Source organism: Pteronotus mesoamericanus, unplaced genomic scaffold (genome assembly GCF_021234165.1).
Source record: "Pteronotus mesoamericanus isolate MK-2021 breed Mesoamerican mustached bat unplaced genomic scaffold, CSHL_Meso_final contig_182, whole genome shotgun sequence".
Lineage (NCBI taxonomy): Eukaryota > Metazoa > Chordata > Mammalia > Chiroptera > Mormoopidae > Pteronotus > Pteronotus mesoamericanus.
Genome location: NW_026555078.1, coordinates 22,916,429 through 22,941,117, shown reverse-complemented (window position 1 = coordinate 22,941,117; position 24,689 = coordinate 22,916,429). Strand labels below are relative to the sequence as shown.

Sequence of the window (24,689 nt, the reverse complement as noted above, 5' to 3'; positions counted from 1 at the left end):
AATACAGAGGACCCCTGAGGTTTGTAACTCTGGTAGTATGCTCAGTAGTAATAATGACATTAATGACTACTAATATCCACTGAAGGAGGAAGATCAGGTTTATGGGTGGATTAGGATGTGTTACATTTTGGATGTGCTGTTTTTAGGTACAAGTCAGCGATGTGGGCTAGAGTTCCAAAACGCCATCAGAAGGCAGGTCTGATATGGAGAAGAATTTAGACAGGCAAATTTGGTGTAGAAATGAAGATGACTGCGGAAACTGGGGGGTTGTATGGGAGAATATAATGCTGTCAAGAGAGAATAGAGTAAGCCTTGAATTTTAGCCGTTAAGTGGAATGAGGAGAAAGTAAAGCCAGAGAAGCAAATGATTTGTAGAGATGGCACTTGAAACGGGCTTGAAGGGCTTTGACAACAGAAGACTGGAGGGTGGGGTAGTGGAGGTGGTGAAGGAAGGGCTCCAAGCAGAATTAGCACAAACAGGGAGCAGGGGAGCGCTCCACCGAAGACGCCATTCAGCAACCAGATGTTGACTGAATTGGTGGGTGAAGATTCAGAAGTGTCAAGAATGGGTTAGTCAACATTACTACTGTGGAAGGGAGGAAGATGGCCAAGAAGAGGTCATTTCCCTCAGGGTTACTGCGAACTATTGCTGTTTGGTTGCTCGGGCACGAAAAGACTCTGATAGCATTTGATCTGCTTTACTTCAGCTCCAGCCAGACATCTGTTAACTTTGGAGCATCTCAGGTTTCTAAATGTAGTCAGTGGTCCTCTATCCTAGATTTAGATGGGGTGTTCCAGTTTTCTTTGTCGTGACATGTCTTTGTGCCATGTCTCCACCAGGTGGTTTTCAGGTATACTTCTGTCATTACGTTGTGTGTTTGTGTGCGTGCTTAATGAGAAATGTGAGCTGCTGTTTCTGGGGAAAGGAGATAATGGCAGCAATGCTGCTGTCCACGGCTCAAGTGTCACACTGCCAACGCTTGCTCTGGGAACATGGCAAGAAAACAATTTGAGTCCTGCTTTCCCCAAAGACCCTACATTTGCGTTCAAAGATTCACAGCGTGGTTGATGTTAGAGATATAGAATTTAAAAAGTGACAAACAGCATTACAATAAATTTCAGGGTACCACTTTTCATTTGTAACACCAGCAAAGACCTACAAAGTTTGATAACTGTGGAGGGAAGGGTATGGGAAAGCAGGCACTGTCCCACATAGTTGGGGGGGACATTTATTTGCTGTGACCTTTTTAGACGGCAACTGGCAATACTTATCAAATGCACGTCTCCTCTCGTCCAGGTTATTCTGGACAAGGTAATTCATTGTAGTATAATCTGTAGTGGCAAAATATGGCAGTGATGTAAAATGTCCATTAATAGAGTCTGGTTAAATAATTATGGCGTATCTTCACCACGAAATCATACTTCAGTTATTACTGCTGTTTATGTATAAAAAAACTCTGGAACTATACACAAGAAACTGTTGACACTGGTGGCCTCTGGGAGGGGACTGGGCTGAGGGGATAGAGACAGGAGGGACTTTTCACTTAATAATTGTGTAACTGATTTCCACCCGCTACTTTAACTGAACCAAAAAAAACCCCCAACCCCCCCCCCCCAAAAAAAAACCCAACAAAAGAAACAAAACAGTCTTCTGGTAGTAGGGAACACACTAATAGCTTTTAACACACAGGAAACTTGAGATAAAGTCATTAGTTACAATGGGAATCATTTACAGACGTTCAAGAATTGAAGGCCATCTGATGTTTCCCACCCACTTTTTCTCTCCCCACAGAGTGTGAAGCAAAAAGAAAGGGAAGGATACAGGGAACATCACAAAGAAATCAGAAAGCCAAGCACTGGTAGGACCGAGACTTTATTGTGGCTGCTTGTGATAAAACATCCAACCCTTCAACATGTGCATTAGGTTTTTGTTTCTTTCTTTTTTTTGCTGGAGACCACAGTGTGAAGCTCAAAGGCTTTTAGCCTCATCTTATGTCAGTCTAGTCAATGGTTATTATTTTGGTTACAGGGAAAAGTCAGGAAAATCTGGTTTAACATCCCAATGTAAGGGCTGCAACATCTGCAAACCATTCATATAAAGTGCTTATATTCAGTGCATAAGGGGCAGACTTAGAAGGGCAAGCAGATACCAGGGAATGGCATTTCCTGGGAGACAGATGCATTCCATGGCTCAAAGAAGGAAAAACCACTTGTCAAACTTCCCCCAAAAGGGATCTAGTATTTTGTTTACAGTCTTTCCACCCTCTAACAGGACAAAAATTCTGAACCTGACAGACGCCAAAAATAGATGTTTATTTTACTATCAAAAAACCTGGCTCAGAGGGTAATCCACGGGGTTCTAAGCACGAGAGATGTTGACTTTGCTGCTAGCTCCCGTTTGTCTCAGCGGCAAATCGGAGATCAGCAGTCTGAGTTCTGGCTGGTGGGAGGCTCAGAGCTTTTCTTAGGCTTCTCATTTGCAAACCCAAGTCACTGAGTATGACAGACCCTTTCTAAAACGTTGTCACATCTCAGGTGGGAAGACAAACCCATGCTAAAGGAGCACATCACCTAGTTCACCAACTGGATGGGACCTATTCATGGTCCTCTCATCTGACCCTTGCCTGCAAGCCCACCTCCAAAGCAAACCCTTGACTCCCTCTATTACAACAAAGAGCACTGCCTTCTCAGTGACCCTAGGTCTCTGTGTATCGGTCCTGCGGTGCTGAAGGACTGAAGAGAAGCGGGAGAGAAGAGAAGTGGTTTCTTAACCAATTAAAGGGGCACGAATAGGACTGTTGTTCAAATAGGCAAAATCTAGCCATTTACTCTAGGATCCTGGCTACCTTCTCTCTCCCCGACTCTCAGTGTGGGAGCCACAACCTCTCACTGTGCAGTAGGGATATTCACAAGAGCCAGCTCCGTGCGTGTAAGCAGCCCCCCTGCATTCCTGTTTGGAGAGGCCCCCCACCCCCTGCTGGATGAATTCAGTGGTGCCCCTCCTGCCCATGTCTGGGGTTCCAGACCTGCTCACTTGCACAGCTTTCAGATGCCTGCACCTGAGGGAGGACCCTTGTGTTCAGGCTACCATCCTAAGGCTCACGTAACTCCTTGTGCTTTTGAGGAGAGACGCTTGGAGCAGTTTCTCTCCACAGGAACCGCTTGCCCCAAAGCCATCTCTGAATGTCGGGAAGGAAAAGTAGGAAAAAAAGGCAACCCTTTTGGTGCTGCTCTATAATTCTCGATAAAACCCTTCTAGTCACAAGAAACTACTGGAATGTCTCCACACAGAGGGGACTGTGTACAAATAGGATGACCCGGGTTAAGAACCAAAACGCAGGGAAGGTTTTCAGACGGGCAGTCGTCTAAAATAAAAGTGCCTCTGTTCAGTAGGGGAAGTTTCATTTGTTCAGAAGTGCTTGGGCGTAAACACGTGTGCACAGGAGTGTGCACACACACTCACTCACTCTGAGGTAGAAAGAACTGGCCATCTCCAGACAAACACACAGGTTCCGCAATTTCAGAGACACATGGCACTTGCGTGAAAGGGCCTGTCCTTGCCCAAGATGGCAAGTAGCATCCGACCCAGCTCTTTCTGACCTGGGCAGAGCCAGGGAAGTCTCACTGCACAGGAGGAAAGAGGTAGGAGCATCTCCGTCACTCCTGCCCCACGGTTCCAGGGCCCGCTGCTCATGGGTCACTTCCTGGAGCCTGAGCCAAGGGCACCTCGGGCGTGGCTTGTCAGAAGCCACTGGGCGCAGATATCCTGCACTACAGCATCCCCGCTGCTCTTGGCAGCCTGCTGAACCTGCTGGACGAGGGCCATGGCCCGTGAGTGTTCTTGCTTCACGGCAATCAGATAGGCAGAACGCAATTTGCAACATGTCAGGTAGGCCTGAACCTGGCAAGAGGTGTAGGAGACAGAGGGAAGGACACATCAATGACCAGCCACCAAGAAACGCACAGCACTGTGTCAGCGCTCAGGCGCATAGGCCATTGCGTGTCAGCTGCCAAATCAGTTGCTGGGTTCCTACCTTTCATGGTATTACGGCAACTCTTTAAATACCCTGGACTCAGCCATTACACTGTGTCAGAAGGAGGCAGGCAGGAGGGCAGAGCCTGGCCTCTGTCCTTCCCCTCTCAGGCCTTCCTCCTCACCGTCCTGGGCTCCCTCTCTGCTTCCTCCCGGCTTCACTGTCCACAAGTTGTGATGTGATTTACTTGGGTGATTATTTGATCGATGTCTGTCTCCTTGACTAGACTTTAAGGTCCGCGAAGGCAGGTGTAGTGTTTGCTCTTTCTACCCTTGTATTCCCGGTGCGTAGTACCGAGCCTGGCATGTAGTCGGTATTCAGTGAGTATGTGCCAAATGAACAAACGACTGAATTAACAGTTACCCTGTCCCCCACAATGGGCATCCAGATCCCACTCCTTGATTTTTCTGTTTTCAACTTGCTCAGTTTAAAATCTTTTAACAGGAAATTTGGGGAATAAGATCTGTAAATGGAACTAGAAAAGGTCTAACTTTTCTTGTTTGGATCAGAGGAAGGTCAGTTTTGGGCATGGGGGTTGTCTTTCCTATACTATGGACACCCTCAATCTCAGGAACCCCAGCTTGGTGAAGACGGGAACCCCTTCACCCCCCGTCCCGATCTCACCGGCACCTCACTGACCAGCCAACAGCGAGGCCCTTACAAGCGGCCTCAGAGCTTCCACGGGAAACTACTGCATGCTGTGACAGTCCCTCCTGATGGTTCGAGGGGACGCTTCCCTCTCTGTGTTTCCGCGCTCCATATTCTTTTTTGTCTTGGTCACTAAAGTCCTTCTTTCCTAAGCTCAATCGCCGTGTCGTACACATCATCTCCTATAGCAAGAAGATGTCTGTATGTTCTGAGCTCACTAAAGTGATCACCAGGTCCTGCTGTTTGGGCATCTACCTGCTGCCTCATGACATTTGTTCTCACCCAGGCCTTCAGCTCCTCTTAGCACCTATGGTACGTTAAATATATAATACGAGTGGGCAGGCAAAATTCCTACCAAGAGAAGGAGGGCATTTTGCCAGAAAGGTTGGAACAGGGACTGAACGAAGCTATTTTTTGGCAAGACTTTGTGGCCTGAGATTACTCAAGTGCGTTAAAACAACACCTGAAAAAAAACCAAAACCCTTAAAAGTGATGACTGTGTAGACTGTACTGCACATCTTTCCCAGGGACAGAGCCCTGGTCCTGTTGAGTGGGAGACTAGTACTGGGGGCTTGGAAAAGGCCTGCAGCCTGGGACTCAGGGAACCTGTGTGTCTGGCCTGGCTGGTAGGCTCTCATTTTGATTCTAGAAGAGCAATCATCCACATTTCAGAAGGTCAGAATTCCATCCTTTCCACAGGGTCTCATCGGGATGTTGCAGAAATAAAGAAATGTTAAGAATATTTTTGCCTTAACCCCTTAAATGAAAAATGCCCTGAAAATTCACTCCAGGGATTAGCAATAGGGCCACTCTAGTGGTTCTGTGGTTATGTAGGAAGCTGTCTGCCTGACACCAGTATCCTACACACTCAGCTGCCAGGTCATTCCATGGCTAGTGGTCACAGCCATCTGGCTGGTTTTTCCCAGGCCTCGCCTGGCCCGTGGGCCTTACTTTGGATGGTAGGTGGCTAGGGCCTGCTGCCAGGAGCAGCTGGAGATACTTTTATTCTGGCTGGCACTCCTTGCAAAGGCAATGTGAAGCAAAGGTTTGCTGATTTCCTACCAAAAAGGGAAGAGTTGATAGGTGGCAGAGGAGCCAGTGACTGAGGAGACACGGATGGGTACGTGTTGGTCAAGGGCTGCATGGGAGCTTTTTCCTACTGTAGAGGGTAACCTTGCCCCTTCAGAATACAGAAATGTCTGCCCAACCCTGGCCAGGCAGCTCAGTTGGTTAGGGTGTTGTCCTGACATGCCAAGGTTGTGGGTTCAATCCCTGGTCAGGGCACATACAAGAAGGAACCAATGAATGCATAAGTGGAACAATAAAGCAATGTTTCTCTTTTTCCCTTCCTCTCACTCTAAAAAAACAAAAACAAAAACAAAACAATATATTAAAAAAAAAAAAGAAATGCTTGCCCGCTCTGAGAACCTCATTTAGTCACCTGACGATAGAAGTAAGAAATTTCCTAGGGCTGTCTGAGAGAAGACGTCTCCATAGAAGACGGAGATTCAAGAGCAGCCTAGGACATGTTTGCCTTGGGGATAAAGGAATGGGAGGCAGAGGCTCACGTGGTCAGGGTTCGGGCATGCCCCATCTATCCTTCTCATCATACCTCACCCGGGTCCCAGCTCCCGCTCCGGACAACAAACGGGCTAAGATACCAGACTGAATGAACTGTCATGGGGAGCAAGGAACAAGCTGACAAGGCAAGTCTAAGGAGATGTTTGTGATCAGCCCCAGGGTTTGGAGACACTTCTGCTCACCTTGTTGTCATCGTTGTGTATCGCCTGGATCAGGCCCTCCAGCTCCTGTGCAGAACAGAAACGCAGCAGTCGTGAGGCGGGGGAGAGGCTCCACTGGGAAAGCTGGGGCGCGACCCAGTGTCAGCCCAGCTGCTCGGGCTCCAGCGGGCGGACGAGCGACAAAGGGAATCTAATGATAACACTAAGCCTAGGAATTTGAGGAGAAGGAACAGCTCTCAAGAGGCTTCTCCTTGGCCTTCACAAATGATGTGGCTCTGTCACAGGGGGACAATTTCATAGGCAACATGCTTCGAAGGCCATCTGCAGACCCACCTTGACCTCCTCCACAATGACAGGGAGAAGCTTCACTCCAACAATTCACAGACACTTCCAGGTGCGAACAACATTAAAATGGATGCCGAGGGCTACCTTCTGGGTATAGAGGTTATTACCATGACTTTTCTTCTCAGAGAAAGGGTGATTAGAGTGAGGCCGTTATTACAGAAGTGTTAGAAAGATAAAGGGATCTTGCAGAGTTTCAGGTACATTGTGGGGAACAGAAAGATAAAGGGAGGGTATCAGGTCACTGAAACAGAGGGAGGAGCCAAGAGGTCTGGGGGGTGAGCTCACCTGTGGTGGAATTCTCTTGAACGCCTCCAAGCAGTTGAGGAGGATGGTGTCCCCGTCACTTTTGGCTGCCATGCCTGACTCACTGACACATTTGAGCAGCTGTCGGATCTCACTGTATTTCCCTCTCTCCACCAGCTGTCGGGCAGCCCTGCAGTAGGTTGTGGCAGCATCCAGCTGGAAGTCCTAGAACAGAACAGCGGACTCTGGCTTAGGCGGCAGGGGACATCGACAGCGGGAAAGAAGGCAACATTTAAAAAGTTCCCACTATGCTTGGTGTATAGGAAAGTCACACTGATTGTAGTCACAAAAGAGAACGTATGTGCAACAAACAAAAGAACAAGCAAAACGTTCCTCTTTTGGAGTTACGCATTTAGGAAGAAACCATAAAAATCGTAACCTTAACATCGAAACTGGTACATCTCATTTACTGTTGTATCACTTTATGAAGTTTCTAATCGAATTCACAATAGCAGTTCATTCTCTAAGGAGTCACCTTTTCTGGGGAAATGGATGTTAGCGCAGGTATCTGCTGCCCTTGTGCTGTTAACAGAAGCCTTAGTGTTCGGAAACAGACCTATTCACGAAAAGACTGATCGGCTGGAAGCTACCAAGTAAGCACTTTAAGCCTGGTCTAGGACAATCCTTGCCACAGGGTCTGAGAGGAGCTGTCACTCTGCCTGATCACCAGGGGTTTCTGTGTGTGGGGAGCTTTGTCTGATGCTGAAAAGAGGTAGGAAGAGAGACATCTGTCGAGCGTTCATGAAGCCATCGATCCATGAGACACACATAATGCTTAAGTTTAAGACCCTGCCACCCCAGAATGCCGGTCACCAGGGAGTCTGCATGCAGCTGCACGGCAGGGGCTGGTCTGGAGAAGCCGCTCTACTCCCTGTGGTTTCAGCGCCCTGCTCCAGTCTTCGCTCCAGTGGCGCAGGGCACCTGGGCCCTCTAATCACAAGCCGCAGACAGTGTACCCATCAAGCCCGCTCCTGGGTGGATGGAGGGTGGAAGGGCAGCCCGGGCTGCCAGTGCCCTCCTGCCCACCTGTCCCTCCCTGGCCACTGCCTCTAGTCACACTCCCCTGAGCGGGGCGAGCAGAGCCTCTGCAGGGAACAGTTGGGGGGTGTCCTTGACCTGTTTCAGGTATTTATTTGATGGCTTTGACCCAGCTCTGTAATAGCTACATTCTTCAATTCTTCCTTGATGTACTGGTACATGTAATCTCCTTTCCAGGAAATACACATTTCCTGAAGAATAATCTCTCACTGAATTGGTCAGGTGCTGATTGCCCCCAGCATGATCTCAAGCAATCCAAGTCATACCTGCAGAACACGGAATGCAATTCCAAAGCCGTCTTCTACGTTTTTCCCTCCTAGCATGACCTGAAAAGGAGAGGGAAACATGCTTAAAGGAGCAATTACGGGAGCAGCCCCTCAGTAAAGAGTGAGGGCCCCCAGTTATTCATTTATGCAACAAATATTTATTGAGACTCTACTAAGAGCCAGGCACTAGGAATACAGGAGTAATCAAAATGGACTTGCTCTCCAGCCTGTGACTCATGTTCTAGTCAGGTGGCAGCCATCAAACAACAGAAATAATATTAGGTGATTACAACTGTGATAAATGCTCTGAAAGAGAACAGTCTGCTGGAGGTGCGAAACATCGTACATACCTTGCAGGCAACATCGATTTTCATGTGGTTATTTCCAAACAGGGTTGGCAGAGGCAAGGTGGTGATCTGAGAGGTCCCAGCACTTTCACATCGATGTAAAAACCTGGTCACTTCCATCTGCAGCTGAAGTGTGTTCATGTGCCTATGGTGGCAGGAGACACACAGTCTACCCTCACGAGGGGCTTCCGGAGTGAAATTACTAGGGCTGGGTGACTGAGAAATCATAATGAGATGGCAATGGAAAAGGCAAAAGAAATGACGGAAAAGGAGAAGAGGGCAAAATACCCCCTGAGCAGTTATGAGAAGGCAAAAATGGGTGGTCTGGTTGCACAGACTCAGAATAGTTAAGATGCTTTGTGGAACTGGTCCAGCACTTGCATCGGTTACGCATCTATGGAGCACTGATGTGCGGCTAACAACGGAGGTCAAGAGAGCCATGAACCCTGCCCTCAGAGTCCAGCGGCTGAGGAGATGGATAAGGAACAGACACATAAAATAACTAGCACCTGGGTCTATGAGGCACTACATGGTAGCAGTGGAACGTTTAGTTTAGATGCTGTGTAGGATCACAGTAGGATCAGCAGGCATAGAGGCTGAGAGGAGAGGACTGGGTGTGCTGAGGAGCCCAGGAGGCCAGTGTGACTGATGCGCAGCAGGAAGGAGAGTAGCTGGGAGATGAGGTGGAGACACAGCAGGGGCCTGATCATGCAGGGCCTCTACTGCCCATCGTGAGAGGTTTGGAGGGCTGGGTGTTTGTGATGTGTGATCCCAATCCTCCCCTCACTCTCCTTTTCTCCTATAAGCTCCTCCATTGACTTTCTAGGCTTTTACTAGACACGCCTTCAAGAAATAATTCGTTTTATATGAATGTGTTTTCCCCCAAGGGTTTGGGCATGGCCAAGAGCAGCTTGTTCGCCAGCAGAGGCTCAGTTGGAACCTCTCTGCCCCATCTGACTGGTTCCCTGAACCTGGAGCTACCTTGACACATCAGCTGCAGTCATCTTTTTTCGGAAGAAGGTGGTTTTCTTCTTTTTAGAGCTGCGGGAGGTTTCTTGGAGGTAGATCTTCAGGTGGTCCTTGGCCTTCAGCAGCCATGACAGCTTCTCTCCCAGTTCTGTGTATGTCTTTGCTTTGTGACTGAAGAACCGAATACAGGTCATGGCAGCCCGGACTTGGTCCTAGAAAAGAAAAACAAAGTTTGGGTCAAAGGAGGTCAGGGATATTGGAGGATGGGGTGTGAGGAGGGTTCTGATCCAATTCCCACCCATAATGCTTGCTTGCCAGCACCCCTTCCCATCGGCAGCAGCACTGCTATTTTGTATCAGTCACTCCTAGACCCACGAGATCCCACGGTGAAGTGACCAGCTGGGTTCTGGGGCAGGACATTATTCCACCATAGAAGGGATCTTTAAAGGGTACTGTTGATTCTCCATTCAACTTGGCTTCACTCTTACCGTAGCATTGAACAACTCAATTTCTCTGTGATCTAGTACTGGCAACCCTCAGGCAGATAGGGAGAAGACTGTTTCCTCTCCCCTCATGCATCTTCTTTAAAAACACTCCTTCATTCTTTATGAATTCTACATTCATGCCTCTAAAATGTAGTATCTTGAAACTACCAGCTACTGTATTTAGCCATGTATAACGCGCACCCAGTCTCAGTGCGCATTATACATGGGATTACCACACCCATGTATAATGCGCACCCTTATTTTTCCCTTAACAATTTTTGGCAAAAAGCGCACATTATACAGGACAAAGTACACCCCCTCCCTTTTATCTTTACATTGCTTCGATTCTGAAGAATGCCACTACTGACCAGACTGAAGTTTACCTCTTTAGGATGGGGAGAGAAATCCTATTACTTAACAATGGTAGAGAGCAACACGGATTTACTCTAGCATCATTCAAATAGCAAGGCCGGGGACAGAATGACAGTCTTGTTCCCTTGATTGTGCGCAGTCTCCCCTTGCGCTTGGCAGGGCATCAGCAACAGAGAGAAGGCAGGCTGGGGCCACTCTTACCTTCATGAACTGCTGCAGCTCGTACAGAATGTGGTAGTAGTTCTTCTTCTGTAAATGTTGGCAGGCAGCGAGTAGGTACTCTCCCCAGCTCTCCAAGGTTGGATCAATGGATTCTAGCAAGTTTTCCAAAACGTGTAGCTTTCCACTTTTATAGCTTGGCTGGAAAATGCCTTCTATGAAGACTTCTGGAGGACTCCCCTGCAGCAGGGCAAAGCAGAAAGTCCCAAGTCTTGAGCCTGGGCCTGGCACTGTCTGGGATCCGTTCTCAATCTCCTTCTGCACCCTCCTAGAGCGGTGCCTCTTGGGTGTCACAGGTGCTTTTGCGAATCCTAGTATGACTGCTCTGCTCCCTCCTTCCCTTTACTGAAAGATCCTTGATGGAGTTACCTGTGCTCACTGTCTCCTCTTATCTCCTGGGATTTTTCTCTTGAATCCACTCTTACTTAGTTTTGTATCCACAACTCCATTGAAACTGTCCCTGAGGTCACCAGTGACCTCTATAGTATTAACTCTAAAAGTTAATTCTTGGTCCTTGTCTTCCATCGGACCTACTGATAGCTTTTGATATGGCTGATGACTTCCTCCTCCTTGAAAAATTTTCTTTATTTTTGCTCCCAGGACACCACCCTCTCCAGGTTTTATTTCTTCTTTTCTGGCTACTTATTCTCAATCTCCTTTGCTGATTCTCCTAATCTCCCCAGGGCTTAGGAAAAATCTGTTCATTTTTCTACGTATAGTCATTCTTTTGGTGATTTCATATAGCTTTATTGCTTTAAATACTATCTACTTGCCGACTATGCCTAAACCCCTATCCAGCCTGTGCATCCCTTCTGAACTCCAGCACTATATACCCAGCTGACATCCAACTGCCTGTTGGACATGTCCTCTCAGATACCTAGTGAACCTACTCCATCTAAAAATGTGCTGGTGATTGCTTCTTCCAAATCTGTTCTTTCTGCAGTTTTCTCTTTTTCAAGTGGAGGTTTCATTCTTTTAGTTGTTCCAGTCAAAAATTCTCAGTCATCTCTCCCCTCCATGTCAAATATATCAGCAAATTCTATTAGCTCTGCTGTCAAAACACATACAGGGTACGTAGGAATCTCACCACTTCTCATTGCCTCTACTGTAACACCCTGGCCCCAGCCACCATCAGCATTTGCTTGGTGTCCCACCTTCCGCTTCTGCCTCTCTTTTGTCTAATGCCAACAATTCAACCTGAATGGTTCTGTAAAACCTAAGTCAGATCACGTTGTTCCTCTGGTCAAAATATTCGCAAGGTTTTCTCTGTCACTCAGTGCAAAGCCCTAGTCCTCACAATATCTACAGGCCCTGTATGAGCTGGCTACTGCTACCTTCCTGACCTTCTGTTCCTACCTGTCCTTTACTCAACCTGCTCTGGTCACCCTGACCTTTGCTAGTCCCTCCACCTGAACTGTGCTTTCTCCGTAATCTACATGGCTCACTCCCACGTCTGTTAGGCATTACTCAAGTATCACTTTCTGTTGGCACCCTACCTGAAATTGTACAACCTACCCTTTTCCTTGCTTTCTTTTTCTTGTTATTACTCATGACCTGTATCATATATTTTATTTATCTGGCTTATTGTCTCTCTCTCTACTATCATGTAAGTTTTATTAAAGCAGACATTTGTGTGTTTGTTTGTTTTTTTTCACTGCTGTATCTTTAGTGTCCACAACAGTTCTTGGCTATTTAATAAATATTTCTTGGATGAATGAATGAATAAACCTTATGGAACTCCTCAGGAAAGTATACACATATACTAATCCTCTTACTTCTAGATAGCATGCATTTGTTTTCGAAAGCTCATTCTCGGGCAGTGTGGTAGATGAAGGGGTGAAAGGGCACAACACCCTCCATGATCCAGGCATTTAGTCATAGTTGTCACCATGTTGCTTTTTTCTGTCATTTTGAACCTGCTTGAGAATGAAGGTAAGCTATTTCAGTTCAAGGGTAATTGTGATTATAGGAGATAAAAAGGAAGCTTCTATTCTGACCCTGACAAATGGAAAGCAAGGGCAATGCTGTGGTCAGCTCATACCAAGATAAGTAAGTAAGCAGCTTAACCCCCTGGACTAGTCGTTAGTTAGAAGAAATGGAACTGGGTGATTTTCATTCTCTATTTGTGCTTGGGAGAAGCAGATTGATTTCTAAACTCACTTGGAAACAGAGGGAAAGGAAAAACTTAGCAATTAAATTCTAAATAATATAACTTTCACATTATTCTTGAGACCTGGTTCATAGTTAAGGCCCAGTTACAGTAGCTAAGGCAGTGCAATGAAGCATTTCCCTTTCACTGTCCTACTGGAGTATAGCGATACTACTCTGTGAACTATTGTCTTTGCTTGGAGCGGTCCTCCGAGATAGGTCTACCTGTGTTTGCAGACTTTCACTGGCTGCCATTTTGAATTAGGGTGGCCGACTGTAACTGAAGTACACCTGGAGGTCCTTTAATTTTATATGAAACTTGGTACGAATCAGCCAATTCCTCCTGAAGTTTTCATGGAACATGCCAACAAAAGAGGGAATGCCACAGGGTCATGGTGAGAGAGTCCCGACTGGGCTTAACTCTGCTTAACGATGGCTCCGAGGACAAAACGCCCTTCAGCGGAGCCTCTGCCTCCTGTGGGAGGAGGGCAGTGACGACAGAGGGGAAAAGGAGAGCACAGCCCCCTTCCATTAGTTATTGTGGCCCAAATATATGATTTGTGCAATGGGTGCTTCCTGGCCCTTGTGGTAACAACTCTGCGTGGGTGGAGGGGCAGTGGGTCAACGGTAGGACACAGTCCCGGAACTGTGCTTCCTTCGTAATCTCCATGGCTCACTCCCACGTCCTTTATGCCTTTACTCAGGCATCATCGTCTCTTGGCACCCTACCTAAAAATGCACAACCGCCCCTTTCCCTTACTTTCCTTGTTACTACTCACGACCTGTGTCATATATTTTACTTATCTGGCTTATTGTCTTTCTCTCTACTATCATGTAAGTTTCATTAAAGCAGACATTTGTCCCAGGGCAGGTGCGGGGTGTGTGGAAACAGAGAGGTTAAGCAGTTTGCCCAAGGCCACACGCTTACACCACACATCTGTTCCAGAGATCAGGCTCTGAACTGCCATTTGATTCTGCTGAATGCTTTGGGAGAAGAATTGAAATTCATCACTCCCAGTCAGAAGGGCAATTTGGGATCCCCGTTATGACTTGGGGCACACCCATCACATCATGGTTCATGTAGACAGAATTTTCTATTTTGATCTGACTCTGCCAGGGGTGATCGCATGGCTCTACACTGGGCTTAGCTTAAGGGGGTTATCGCCCCCCACCCCTCCTAAAGCTGAGTGGCCAACCAGGAAGGCACAGCAGGCCCTGCCCTGTGGAAGCTGTGCCTGCGTCCCACCTTGCTAAGCAGGTGCAGCAGGGCTTCCCGCAGGCAGCCGTGCCTCATGTAGAAGCTGGCGACGGCCAGGCTGGTGCTGTAGTTATGCAGGTAGAAGAGGCACTCCTGGTAGTAGGTGTTGCTCGTGATCTTCCCTTCAGGAATCACCTCCAGAGAGAGGCTCTGGGTCCGAAGAGTGGCTTCCAGTTCTTTCAAGGTGGACAAGTAATCATCGTCTTGCTGACAGGAAAGAGTGGGAAGGAAAAGTTTCAGCAGCCCTGAAATTATTGCTTTCAAACAATATTTAACGACATGGAAAAATGCTCATGATACAGCTTTAAGGGTAGAAAAACAGGCAGGGTACAAAACTCTATATATTAAAATACTGTGTAACACCAATTGCCATTCAAAAACATAACAGAGAAAATTCACCAAAATCTAAATACTACTTAAGTCTAGGCATGAGATTATATGTGATTTTTATCACTTAAAAGTGTTTTCCATAGTTTGCTTTAAAAAATAATTGACTCTGTATTAACTTATATAACCATACAGAGTTACTTTCAGACTATATATTGTGGAAAGGACAAGTCCAAGCCCAGCAGCTCTGAGCCAGGGCTGCCCCTGTCTGCTGAGTGGAAGCTGATCTTTTCCCCAGGTCATCACTGCTCCTGGGCCTTCCCCTCTCCCCGCAGTGGCCCCTCTGCCTGCTGAGCTCTTACCAAGGATATGAGTGGCCTCACTGTGGACTCCAGGTACTCAACCACGTCCAGGACTAGTCTTGAGCCATGACTCAGGTGATTGATGTCAAAGGGGGGCTTCAGACAGCGACTGAACTTCTCCCGTGCGGCGGTGAGGTTCCCAGCCTTGAGGCAGGCCATTCCCCAGGCGTGCCATGCCCCAGAGGTATCAAGCCCAGTCTTTGTGGAGACCTGGAGGAAAACTTGCTCCTTTCAGTTAGAGGTATGTACTTCAAGGCCTGAAAGTCCCCAAGACCTATTAAATAAATCCCCTCGTTGCCATCACCTCTCCGCTTCCCCACCTCGGCTAACTGGTCATGCCCTAGATTCTGCTCCATGGCCAAGAACAACTGAGAGATGGCAGTACCTGTTTGCAAGGCTAGGCAAAGGCAATTCATTACAGTGAGGTAGGGGTAAGCTTTGTCTTTGTCTCACCTCAACGCCTAGTTGGTAGTATTCGGCTTCCAAAAGCTGGTTCCTTAGCCTGGTTACTGCAGCCGGCTGCAAGATCTGATCCAGAGATGGCACGTGGCGATAGGCGGCAGCCACTAAAATATTCAGTACATCTACCTTGCTGATGTAGCTACAGGGAGGAAAAGGACAAGGCAATGAGGCTCCACATAGTCTTACTAAGAACAGTTGCTCCTGAAAGGTTTGCTACTTCTTTCCAATGTGAAATGGGACGATGAGAACTGTGACGTACACAGACGCTAGGAGAGAAGGCTCTGGAGTCAGACTCGGAATCTCAGCTCCATCACCTGGCAGCTCTATGATCTCGGGCAAGTTAGTTAACCTGTCTCTGTCTCGATTTACTTATCTGTAAAATGAGTACAAGAATGAAATAACCCAAGTAAAAGGCTTAGGGCAGTGTCTGGAACTTTGCAGGCACTCATTCAATGTTAGTAACATGTGGGGTGGGGACGCTCAGGTCTCTGTCTGCAGCTCGGCCTTTACACTGCATGTTGTAGGCTCACAAGTTACTCGTTTGCTTTGTGGTCCTTCCGAACCCCACCTGCTTGGGAGAGAGCACAGACACTGCATGGACCGCCTACACCCCTGGTCAGTACAGGGGTCACACCACTGCCGTTCCCAGGAGGCGCTGCAGGGCTGGGGCTTCCTGGTCCTTCCCTTGGTTCTACTCTCCTGGGCTTGACATCCTTTCCCTGGGCTAAGGATGGACTCGCATGACAGCCTACTAGGACGGACGCCTGTGATGTGCTCCTGACACCTGCTGACGGCAAAAGCCTTATAATGACAGAAAGCCCAGAGAGGTGGGTTATTCTGCCTAGTGCTGCCTGAACTCAAGGTTCTCAAGTCCTGTATCATAATTCTAGAAAGAAATCCAATGGATCCTGACTTGTCCCCTGATTTCCCTGAAAAGAGATTCAATGCATTAGTGATCCTTAACCTAGTGTGAACGGAGTAGGAAAGTACAGTGTATAAAAGCAAATTTGATATCACTATGTATTATTCATTTGAAATAGGTGGTGTGAGTTCTATCAGTTAAAAACGGTAGAAAAATACTCTGCAAACCAGGAGTTCTGAACACACATGGGAGATGTATCCACTCCCCTCAGCAAATCACCACAAAGACGGCAGAGGTGGTGTATCTGATGCCAGGGCAGGGGAGAAGGAATGTGTAATTTGAAACCACAGCTGAAGCCCAAGGCGCCTGGGGGTGGGCGAGAACCCCATTGAAGTAAGGGCCCCCTTAATTTCTGCCGCCCTCAGCCTGAAGTGGGTATTTCCTCCATCTATATTTTAGATTTTGAAGGAAGCATAGGAATTCATGTTAATTTTGTCCCCCTCCCCAATCTATCTTTTTCTTTTAATAAAACTTTACCCCATTTACATTACTGATATTCGAGATATATTTAGATATATTTTTATTTTTGCCTTAAATTTTATCTTTTTGTATTATGTACAATCCATGGACATGAACTAAGGGAGGGAAATGAAGGGTGGAGGGAGACAAAGGGGAGAAAAAAAATGGAGTAACTGTAATAGCATAATCAATAAAATATACTTAAAATTTTATCTTTTTGTTATAGGGAGGTGTTCTGTTCTTTCTGCCTCTTCTTCATTTCTGATTTTTTTTTTTTTTTTTTTACATTCTATTTATTTTTAGAGAGGGGAAGGGAGGGAGAAAGAGAGGGAGAGAAACATCATAGTGTTGCTACACCTTGCACACCTCCTGCCAGGGACCTGGCCTGCAACAGAGGCATGTGCCCTACACTGGGAATCAAACCAGCAACCCTTTGGTTTGCAGGCCGGCACTCAATCCACTGAGTCACGCCAGCCAGGGCAATTTCTGATTCTTTTCATGGTTATTTTAAAAACTTTACATAACATGTTATGTATATTGATTCATTTATCAACTTGAAAAATGATGCAGCATCTAACGACTCTTGATATAAAAGAGTGAAATTAACTCCTTAATACTTCCTTCCACTTTCTGTCCTACCTCCTTCTGTCTTTCTCAACCTTCTGTTTTTTGTTAATAAAAAAAGTTAACAATTTTGGAACAGTAGGCTCAGTTCTTAGCCGTTTACATGGACATTACCACTTTATCCTTATAGTAGGCCTATGAGACAAGTACTGTTATCATCCCCATTTTATAGAGGAGGTAACGGAGGCCCAAGGTGGTTGATAGACTTGTCACAGAGCTCGAAAGTGGTGAAGCTGAGATTCACTGCATTCTGCTAGCCGGTGAGTCTGCAGGCAAATGCTCTGAGCAAGTGCCCAAGGTACTTATGATTCAAAGAATATTAGGCTCTCTGCTCCCAAATCTGGCTAGGACTGAGTGCTGGGAACACACAACATGAATCACACATCTGGGTGGATATGCTGGGAACTGGGAGTTTTCATGGTCCAGTTAATACATGGAGGCAGAGCAGGTTGTGCAGGGACCTGAGGCTTAATCATACCTTTCCCAACGCAATTTCTACTTTATGACTCAGATTCCTACCTGGGACACAGGGACACATCCGCCCTCAGCGGGCTTTCTAGATCAGATATGCAGAGCCCTCTGAGGCCACAGCCTGAATCTGGGCAAGGTTAGGGTAGGGTTTTGGTCAAGGGCAAGCACTGGACATTCAGGGGAGCGACATCTTTAAAAGCCAGAAAAGTTCCACAGAGACTAAAGGTGCGCCCCCCGAACTGATTTTAATTACACATCAACCAGAGTCTTTAATGGTCCTCTAAACTGCTATTTATTACAAATCAGTCGGAGGCTTTAAATGCTTCCTGACTGGGTATAGCTACAGAATCCTCTGCTCTGAGGGTCCACTCTGGGGAAGAGGAGGAAGGACACAGACGGCTAAGGCAGGGTGAAGACGACCACTTGTGATCTGGTGATGGCCTGACATTAACACCAAACTGAGACACAAACAGTTCAGTATGTCTTGTCAGAAAGGATGGTGAGACGAAAACTCACAGTGGGGTCAGGAGAAGGAACTGGGGAGAAATGACTGCCGTGCACAACAACAGAGACATAGTCCCATTCACCTGTCACAAAGAGCCAGGTCCTGGCTGCGGCCGGCCTTGACAAACATCATCTTGGCGTTGAAGAGCAGCTGCTTCATGATGTCTATGAGCAGCCCCGCGTCCACCTCCGGGTTGGCGAGGCCCTGGGATAGCCCGCAGCAGTGCTCAATCAGCTGGCGGCCACAGGCAGCGCTGTCCCGGTGCAGACTCAGGATGGCGATGCACAAGGAGGCGCTGGGGGCCTGGCCGGTGCAGAGGAGGCAGAAACACACCGTGAATTCAGGCGCTGGACCATTCTTCAACTGCAGATAGTGGGAATTATTCTTCCTACTTCACAAAGCTCAAAAAACACTGACAAAGGAGCCAAAATGCCACAGCAAAGCAGAAGTGGCACAAAAACAAGCTTCAGATGTTCTAAGTAGCAGCACCAAGGCTCTGGCTGCTAGGCTTTGTCGCCTTATTAGGAAGAAAGCAGGTGTGTTTATGTGTTCCCTGTTGCCTGGGAATGTCCACAGGTCCCTCCTTTTTCCAGTCTACTCTCCTACTAACACAGGCCTTCTTTCGCACCAGCTTGGACGACAACCTTGCTTCCTGGACTGCCTGGAGAAGCCTATGCTTCAATTCACTGGACACGATGTTGCTAAATTCATGCTCCCAGAGCACATTTCAAAACATTTTGAGGTCCCTGATGCGAACTAAGTACATATTCCTTACTGTGGAATTCAAGTCCCTAAACCTCAATAGCCCACTTCAATCCCACCTTTTGCCACCTCTCTAATAACACCCAACTCTCAAAATAAAACCATTTCCAATTCCCCATCAGGTCTTGCAACTTCTGACACTGTGTTCAGATGTTTTAGTTTTATACTTTTTGTCCTTCCTCTATACTCACTCTCCTCACAACCCCCAAATTTCTGCTTGTCAAACTCCTACTGCTCTTCCAAGGTTCATCTTAAATGCTGCCTCTTCCACTAAGTCTTTCCTGATTTCTTCTGCATTTCCCAAGAGGCTCCTCATTTTCTGCCTTACCTGGGTTACTTAACTTCCGTATTATTACACTGAGTAAGTGAAGGTCAGGCTGTGTTCACCTATCTATGCATTTCCTACCACACTAATATACAGCATAAGGAAACTCAAATGGCCATTACATTTTATTGCTATTACCTGCTCATAGTAAAATTCGTTCCGCACCAGCTCATTTTCCTCCTCACTGAGGTCCAAAATCCATTCTACCTCAGGCGCCTTGGGGACCCTCACCACGGCGGAGTATGGAAGACTTTCACTCTTGGAGCTGTCTGGTGCTGAGATGAGAAAGGCCATCATGTGTCAGTCACTGGCCAGAGGGCTGGCCCACCCCAGCCCAGCAAGCTGGCTGGAGTTGCAAGCAGATCCTTGCCTGCTCTCAGAGTGCCCTTTCTCTTTCCTTTAGGAGACCTCATTAAGGCACCTCAAACTTACTACCGCAGGGAGGACCTGGGATGAGTGTTACAGTTTGTTGTAGGACCCTGAAAGGTACATGCTTCTCAAACAGAGGGCTGAGCCACTGGCTGCTCGAACACTACCCTGCGGTGGATGGACATATGCCGACCTGTTAACAGTGACTGACCAGGGGGAAGGAGGGAGCTTTGGGAGGCAGGATGGCGGTGAGGGGGAATCTAGAGGTTAAAAATAAAAAAGAACCTACTAAAAGTTAAGGACTAAATTCTTTGGTTATTGACCTCAGCGCTGGAAGCTAACACGCCAGAATGACAGGTTAGTATGATGATAACCTTTAAGGGAAACAGCTTGATTCAAACGCTAAGAATTTTCTTTGGCCAACCCGGTTGGACTGTGTTGTCATTAAGGATATCAGTGGTAGCTGAGGCTGAAGGAAAAGCCAATCTGAGCGCACAAACAGTCACAGGGGATGTGATTCGGCCTTACCTTCTGGTTGTCCAGGAGTCTCCTCTGGTACACTGGAAACAGAGGAAAAAAATTAAATGCCTGTATCTCTCCTCCTCTTTGTTTTGAGCACGTTGGACGGCACTGACATTTTCTCTGTTACCTGAGTGAGTTATCAGGGAATATCCAAAACTCTTTTCTCTTCCTCACTTGTCACAGCCAATCACTCTCCATTTCCTGCCCACTCCGGCTCCTATCTATCTCTTTAAATGCCCCATCTTTCTCTTCATCCTCGCTTCAGAGAGGGTCCTCATCATTATTGGTAGGGCCTTTTCAAGAGAGTCCTGGTCTCCTCGATTCTGTCAGCCCATTATTTACTCTGCAGCTACAGCAAGCTTTCAAAAATGCACATCTGGTCAAATTAGGCTTCAGCTTAAAATCCCTCAGTGGCTCTTCAGGGTAAAACTATTCCACGTTTGCAGTCTGGCACACAAAGCCCCCTTGTGACCTGACCTGGCTACTTCTTGAGACCATCTCTTGCCACCTATGGCCTGTGCTCCACCCATAAAAGTCCTCCCCACTCTGCCACTGACTCCGGCCAACTTCGGGCGGCGTCACTGAGCACTTGCTCCCGATGCCACAGCCAGAGCCCAAGCCCTGAATCATAAATCATGACGTGCATTAGAAGCCTGCTGGCCAACCCCAGCCCACGCTGCCGAAGGGCGAGCCCCGGGCCTCTATGCCGTGCTTAAGGCCTCCTGGCTCGGCTGCCAGCCTCCAATCCCAAGGGACGCCGGTCAGGACCTTAGTCCATCACCTTCCTATTTATGCTTCCTCAGCGACCACCCACTTACCCTTACCTTTGTGGTTGTTCCTCCCACTTCCGGGCGTGCTCTATTTTGGCTTCTTTTCCTAGTAACTTCTCATCCTCTACGGCTCAGATCAGGTGCCGTATCTCTTGGTAACCCTCCTGACTACTATATTTATTCAGTGATTTTGTGGTCTATTTGTGGGCTGCCTCCCCACTAAAATGGGGGCTCCTTGAGAGCAAAGTCATTATTGCTAAGTGATTATTCAATGAAAGAATCCCCATCCATACTGCTGCTCATTTCAAATCTCAGTCGTATGGTGGAGAGGTAACTCCCTCATGCCCGCCCTGAGGGAGGCAGTGGTATGCCAGGGTCCCCGAAACCGCGGTATAAGCATGGGTACCTCTTCCTTCCTATAAGAGCATAACTTTCATGACAAATAATGACAAAAAATGCTCATTTAAAAACAAACACAAAAACGCTGTTACAAAATGCGGTTTGTAGTGAGCAGAATACAAAATCTATTTAACTTACAGACTAAGTAAAACACGAAGAATTCAAAGTAATTTTGCTTTTGAGGTAGTTGCTTTGGCTCATATGCTCTAGGAGCCTTAGTTTTATCTCCTTTGCAGCTGGGAAGTAGTGGCAAAACCTGAGCAACACCGAGCCAGCCAACACAGCCCTGGTCTGTCTTGTCAGAATATGGGCAGTTTCTGGGATCTGTCATCAAGTGAACTGTGTGGCCAAAGTACAGCATTAGTAGAAAGGCTCTTCTAATTATGGGTAACAAGCCAGGGTAACTAGCTAGGTAGGAGCTGACAGAAGTGGTGTCCAAACATTCAGTAGGTATGAACATGTCCCTTTGAGTCCACCTGACACCAAGTGGAGCAAATGTGGCTCTAAAACAGGTGAAGAGCTTGGTGAACTGAGATCAGCGACCTCAGCCAAGGGACAGGCTGTAGAACCAAGTGACCTGATCTCCGAGAGAACATCATTTAAGAGCCTTGAACTTGGTGTCCTCTTACCCCTATTTCCTTTCTCAGAAGTTTCTCTGACCAAGGTCGAACATTTCACTATAGAGTTAATGCCATGTCAGTGTGAGTGTCAAGTTAAAACTTTCTGTAATTGGTCTAGATTTGAGATGCTCTCCACAATGAGCCTCCTGGGAGCATAAGGACTTGGGGGAGGGTGCAGTGGCCAGTAACAGTAGCAGCCCCGCTGGGGACACTCACTCTTTGTTGTAGTAACTATAGCACTGGTCACACACGCGAGTCGGGTTCTCTCTGCAGCCTTCCACAACCATTTTCTTAGTGGAGCAGGAATTGCACACTAGCCGGCCACAGCGGCGACAATGATGACGTCTATTAAACTGAGGGGTGTCAGTGGGAAGAGGAGAAAGGGGGAGGAAGAGATGGTGAGATTTTTGGGAACTAAGTATAACTGTTAACCCATTTATCCTTGGTATCAGTTCTTGTGACTTATTAAGAACCAGGTTCTTGAGGTTCTGTTGATAAAGAATACATTAGGCCAGTCTTTAGGAAACAGATTTAAAGATATCCCTCAGCTAATGAGTAAAGGTGCCCAAGTCATGGACAGTTTTGCAGTGGTTCCTGGTAAGTTCTACTTGTCTATGGAAGCAATGTGTAAAGATACAGGGAAAAATAGTGGGGGAGGGTGACTTTCTCAGTCAAGGCAGATCAGATTTCCACATGGTATTAATGGTGATGAAAAAATGTTCTTTCTTCAAAATATTTCACAGGTACTGCCTCATTTCATCATATGAGATTACCTCTTTTATAAACAAGGAGAAAACAGACACATAGGAATGACATCATCATCGTTTTCATCAGCACTGAGTAATATACTAGTCAGGCACTTGTTAAGTGTGTTTACATTTGCTGTTGTTATTAGTCCGTTCAATGACATGAGCCAAATAACATATCATCCTGAGTTTACAAGTGAGCATCTGAGACTGAACTTAGTTAAGAGTCACTTTATTAATAAGAGGCAGAGCTGGGACTAGAAACCAGGTCTTCTGTCTCCAGAGGCAGCACATATAACCACTATCAGGTCACTTGTCTCATTGGGAAGACAGAGGAGCTAGGGACAAGATTTGATGTTTGGTGATTCTTCTTATTATACTAGTCTGCCTCTTCTTTTTTTTTTTTTGTGAGAATGGCAAAGATTATAGAATTTAAGGCTATTCAAGGGTGTCTACCACCTGTTTGAATCCAGAAAATACATGCTTATCAGGTCAAAGACAAATCCAAAGTCTTGATTTGGTGGTTCTTCTGAAAATACCGGTATCTCCTTGGGGCCATGAGGTGACTATAAACTCAGGCTCAGGAACTAGAGTTTTCCTTTAATTTCTCCTTCACAAAAACCTGTAGACTGACGCTGCTTACCATGGTGAAGTGCTCCTGGCAGCAGACCATGCAGACGCTCTTGCTCTCGTCCGGTACCCACTGGTGTCTGGCTGGGGGTGTCGCTGGCGGCACAAACTCCAGCGGGGGCTGACTCTGTGCGACAGTCCTCTCCCTCGGACTGGGGGAATGTATAGTGGCAACACCTGGGAGTCAGAGCCAGAAGTCAGAGTAAAAGGTGATCAACAGTCCCGCTCATAGATGGAGAAGAAATGAAAGAATTAGAATTTCACCATTTTACAAATCCGCACTGGAAGAACAGATCCAGTTGGAGATCAGTAATGGCTCATTGCATCGCAAGAGGAGAGACAACTGTACGTTGCATATCTCTTGATGGCAGGCACACAACAATCCATCTAATATACATACCCAAAAATATTAAGCCTGAATTGAATAAAATTTCTGGATATTGCTACCATTATACTAGAAATAACAGTGGATAAAGTCCCAGACTGCCACAAGGCAGCAATCAGCAGAATCCAGTATGTGGGACACTCTTCAGGACAAATGACCTAGTTTCCTCTACAAAAAACACAAAGAGGTAGGGGGATTCAAAGAGGCAGGGCACCTACTGATTAAAAGAGATTTAAGAGATATTTTAGCCAAATGCTGTATGTGAACCTTATTTAGATCTTGATTCTCAATCAATCAATTCTAAAAAATCTTTATGAGACAGCTGAGGAAGTCTGAATATTGACTGGATGGTTGATGATAATAAGGAATTGTTAATTTGTTTTTAGGTATGATAATAATGTTACGACTTTGTTTTATAAATGTCCATACTTAAGGAGATATACAAGGTCTGTCTGGAAAAGTCCAACCACTGTTAATATAGTGAGAACATTTTGCACAACATCGATGTAACCTGGCAGCCAAGGAGAGTGGACTGGAATGTGCATGTGTGAACAATGATGCCTTACTGAACTGGTCAACAGAAAAGGTAGATGCTGTTGAGTGAGGATGTGTACTCTGTGGCTGTCACATTCAAAATGCTTAGTGAGTACAGCAACGAATTTCAAGCTTAATTTTCATTAAGCTTGAACGTTCCTCCATGGAAACTATTCGCATGATTCAGAAGGCTGCAGCTACGGGCAACTAGTGATTGGCAGCTTCATCACGACAATGTGCCTGCTCATGCATCATGTCTTGTGCAGAGTTTTTTGGTGAAATATCAAATCACCCAGGTGACTTAGCACCCCCACAACCCAG

At 46.7% G+C, this 24,689-nt stretch overlaps 1 protein-coding gene across 1 annotated transcript in view; it reads right to left on the bottom strand.

Annotated features, from left to right (window-relative positions):
- Window positions 1-1,862: 1,862 nt before the first annotated feature.
- Window positions 1,863-24,689, bottom strand: part of ZFYVE26 (zinc finger FYVE-type containing 26) — a 58,929-nt gene continuing 36,102 nt past the window's right edge. Inside the window, exons 28-42 of the mRNA XM_054567385.1 lie at window positions 23,463-23,626; window positions 22,290-22,426; window positions 20,291-20,322; window positions 19,532-19,668; window positions 18,389-18,609; window positions 15,317-15,464; window positions 14,864-15,073; window positions 14,163-14,381; window positions 10,751-10,948; window positions 9,705-9,904; window positions 8,727-8,868; window positions 8,377-8,436; window positions 7,055-7,237; window positions 6,446-6,490; window positions 1,863-3,901 (exon numbers count right to left, since the gene is read on the bottom strand). Of these exons, the coding sequence (XP_054423360.1) occupies window positions 3,698-3,901; window positions 6,446-6,490; window positions 7,055-7,237; window positions 8,377-8,436; window positions 8,727-8,868; window positions 9,705-9,904; window positions 10,751-10,948; window positions 14,163-14,381; window positions 14,864-15,073; window positions 15,317-15,464; window positions 18,389-18,609; window positions 19,532-19,668; window positions 20,291-20,322; window positions 22,290-22,426; window positions 23,463-23,626 (2,300 nt within the window). The 3' untranslated portion in view covers window positions 1,863-3,697. The remainder of the gene's footprint in view (window positions 3,902-6,445; window positions 6,491-7,054; window positions 7,238-8,376; window positions 8,437-8,726; window positions 8,869-9,704; window positions 9,905-10,750; window positions 10,949-14,162; window positions 14,382-14,863; window positions 15,074-15,316; window positions 15,465-18,388; window positions 18,610-19,531; window positions 19,669-20,290; window positions 20,323-22,289; window positions 22,427-23,462; window positions 23,627-24,689) is intronic.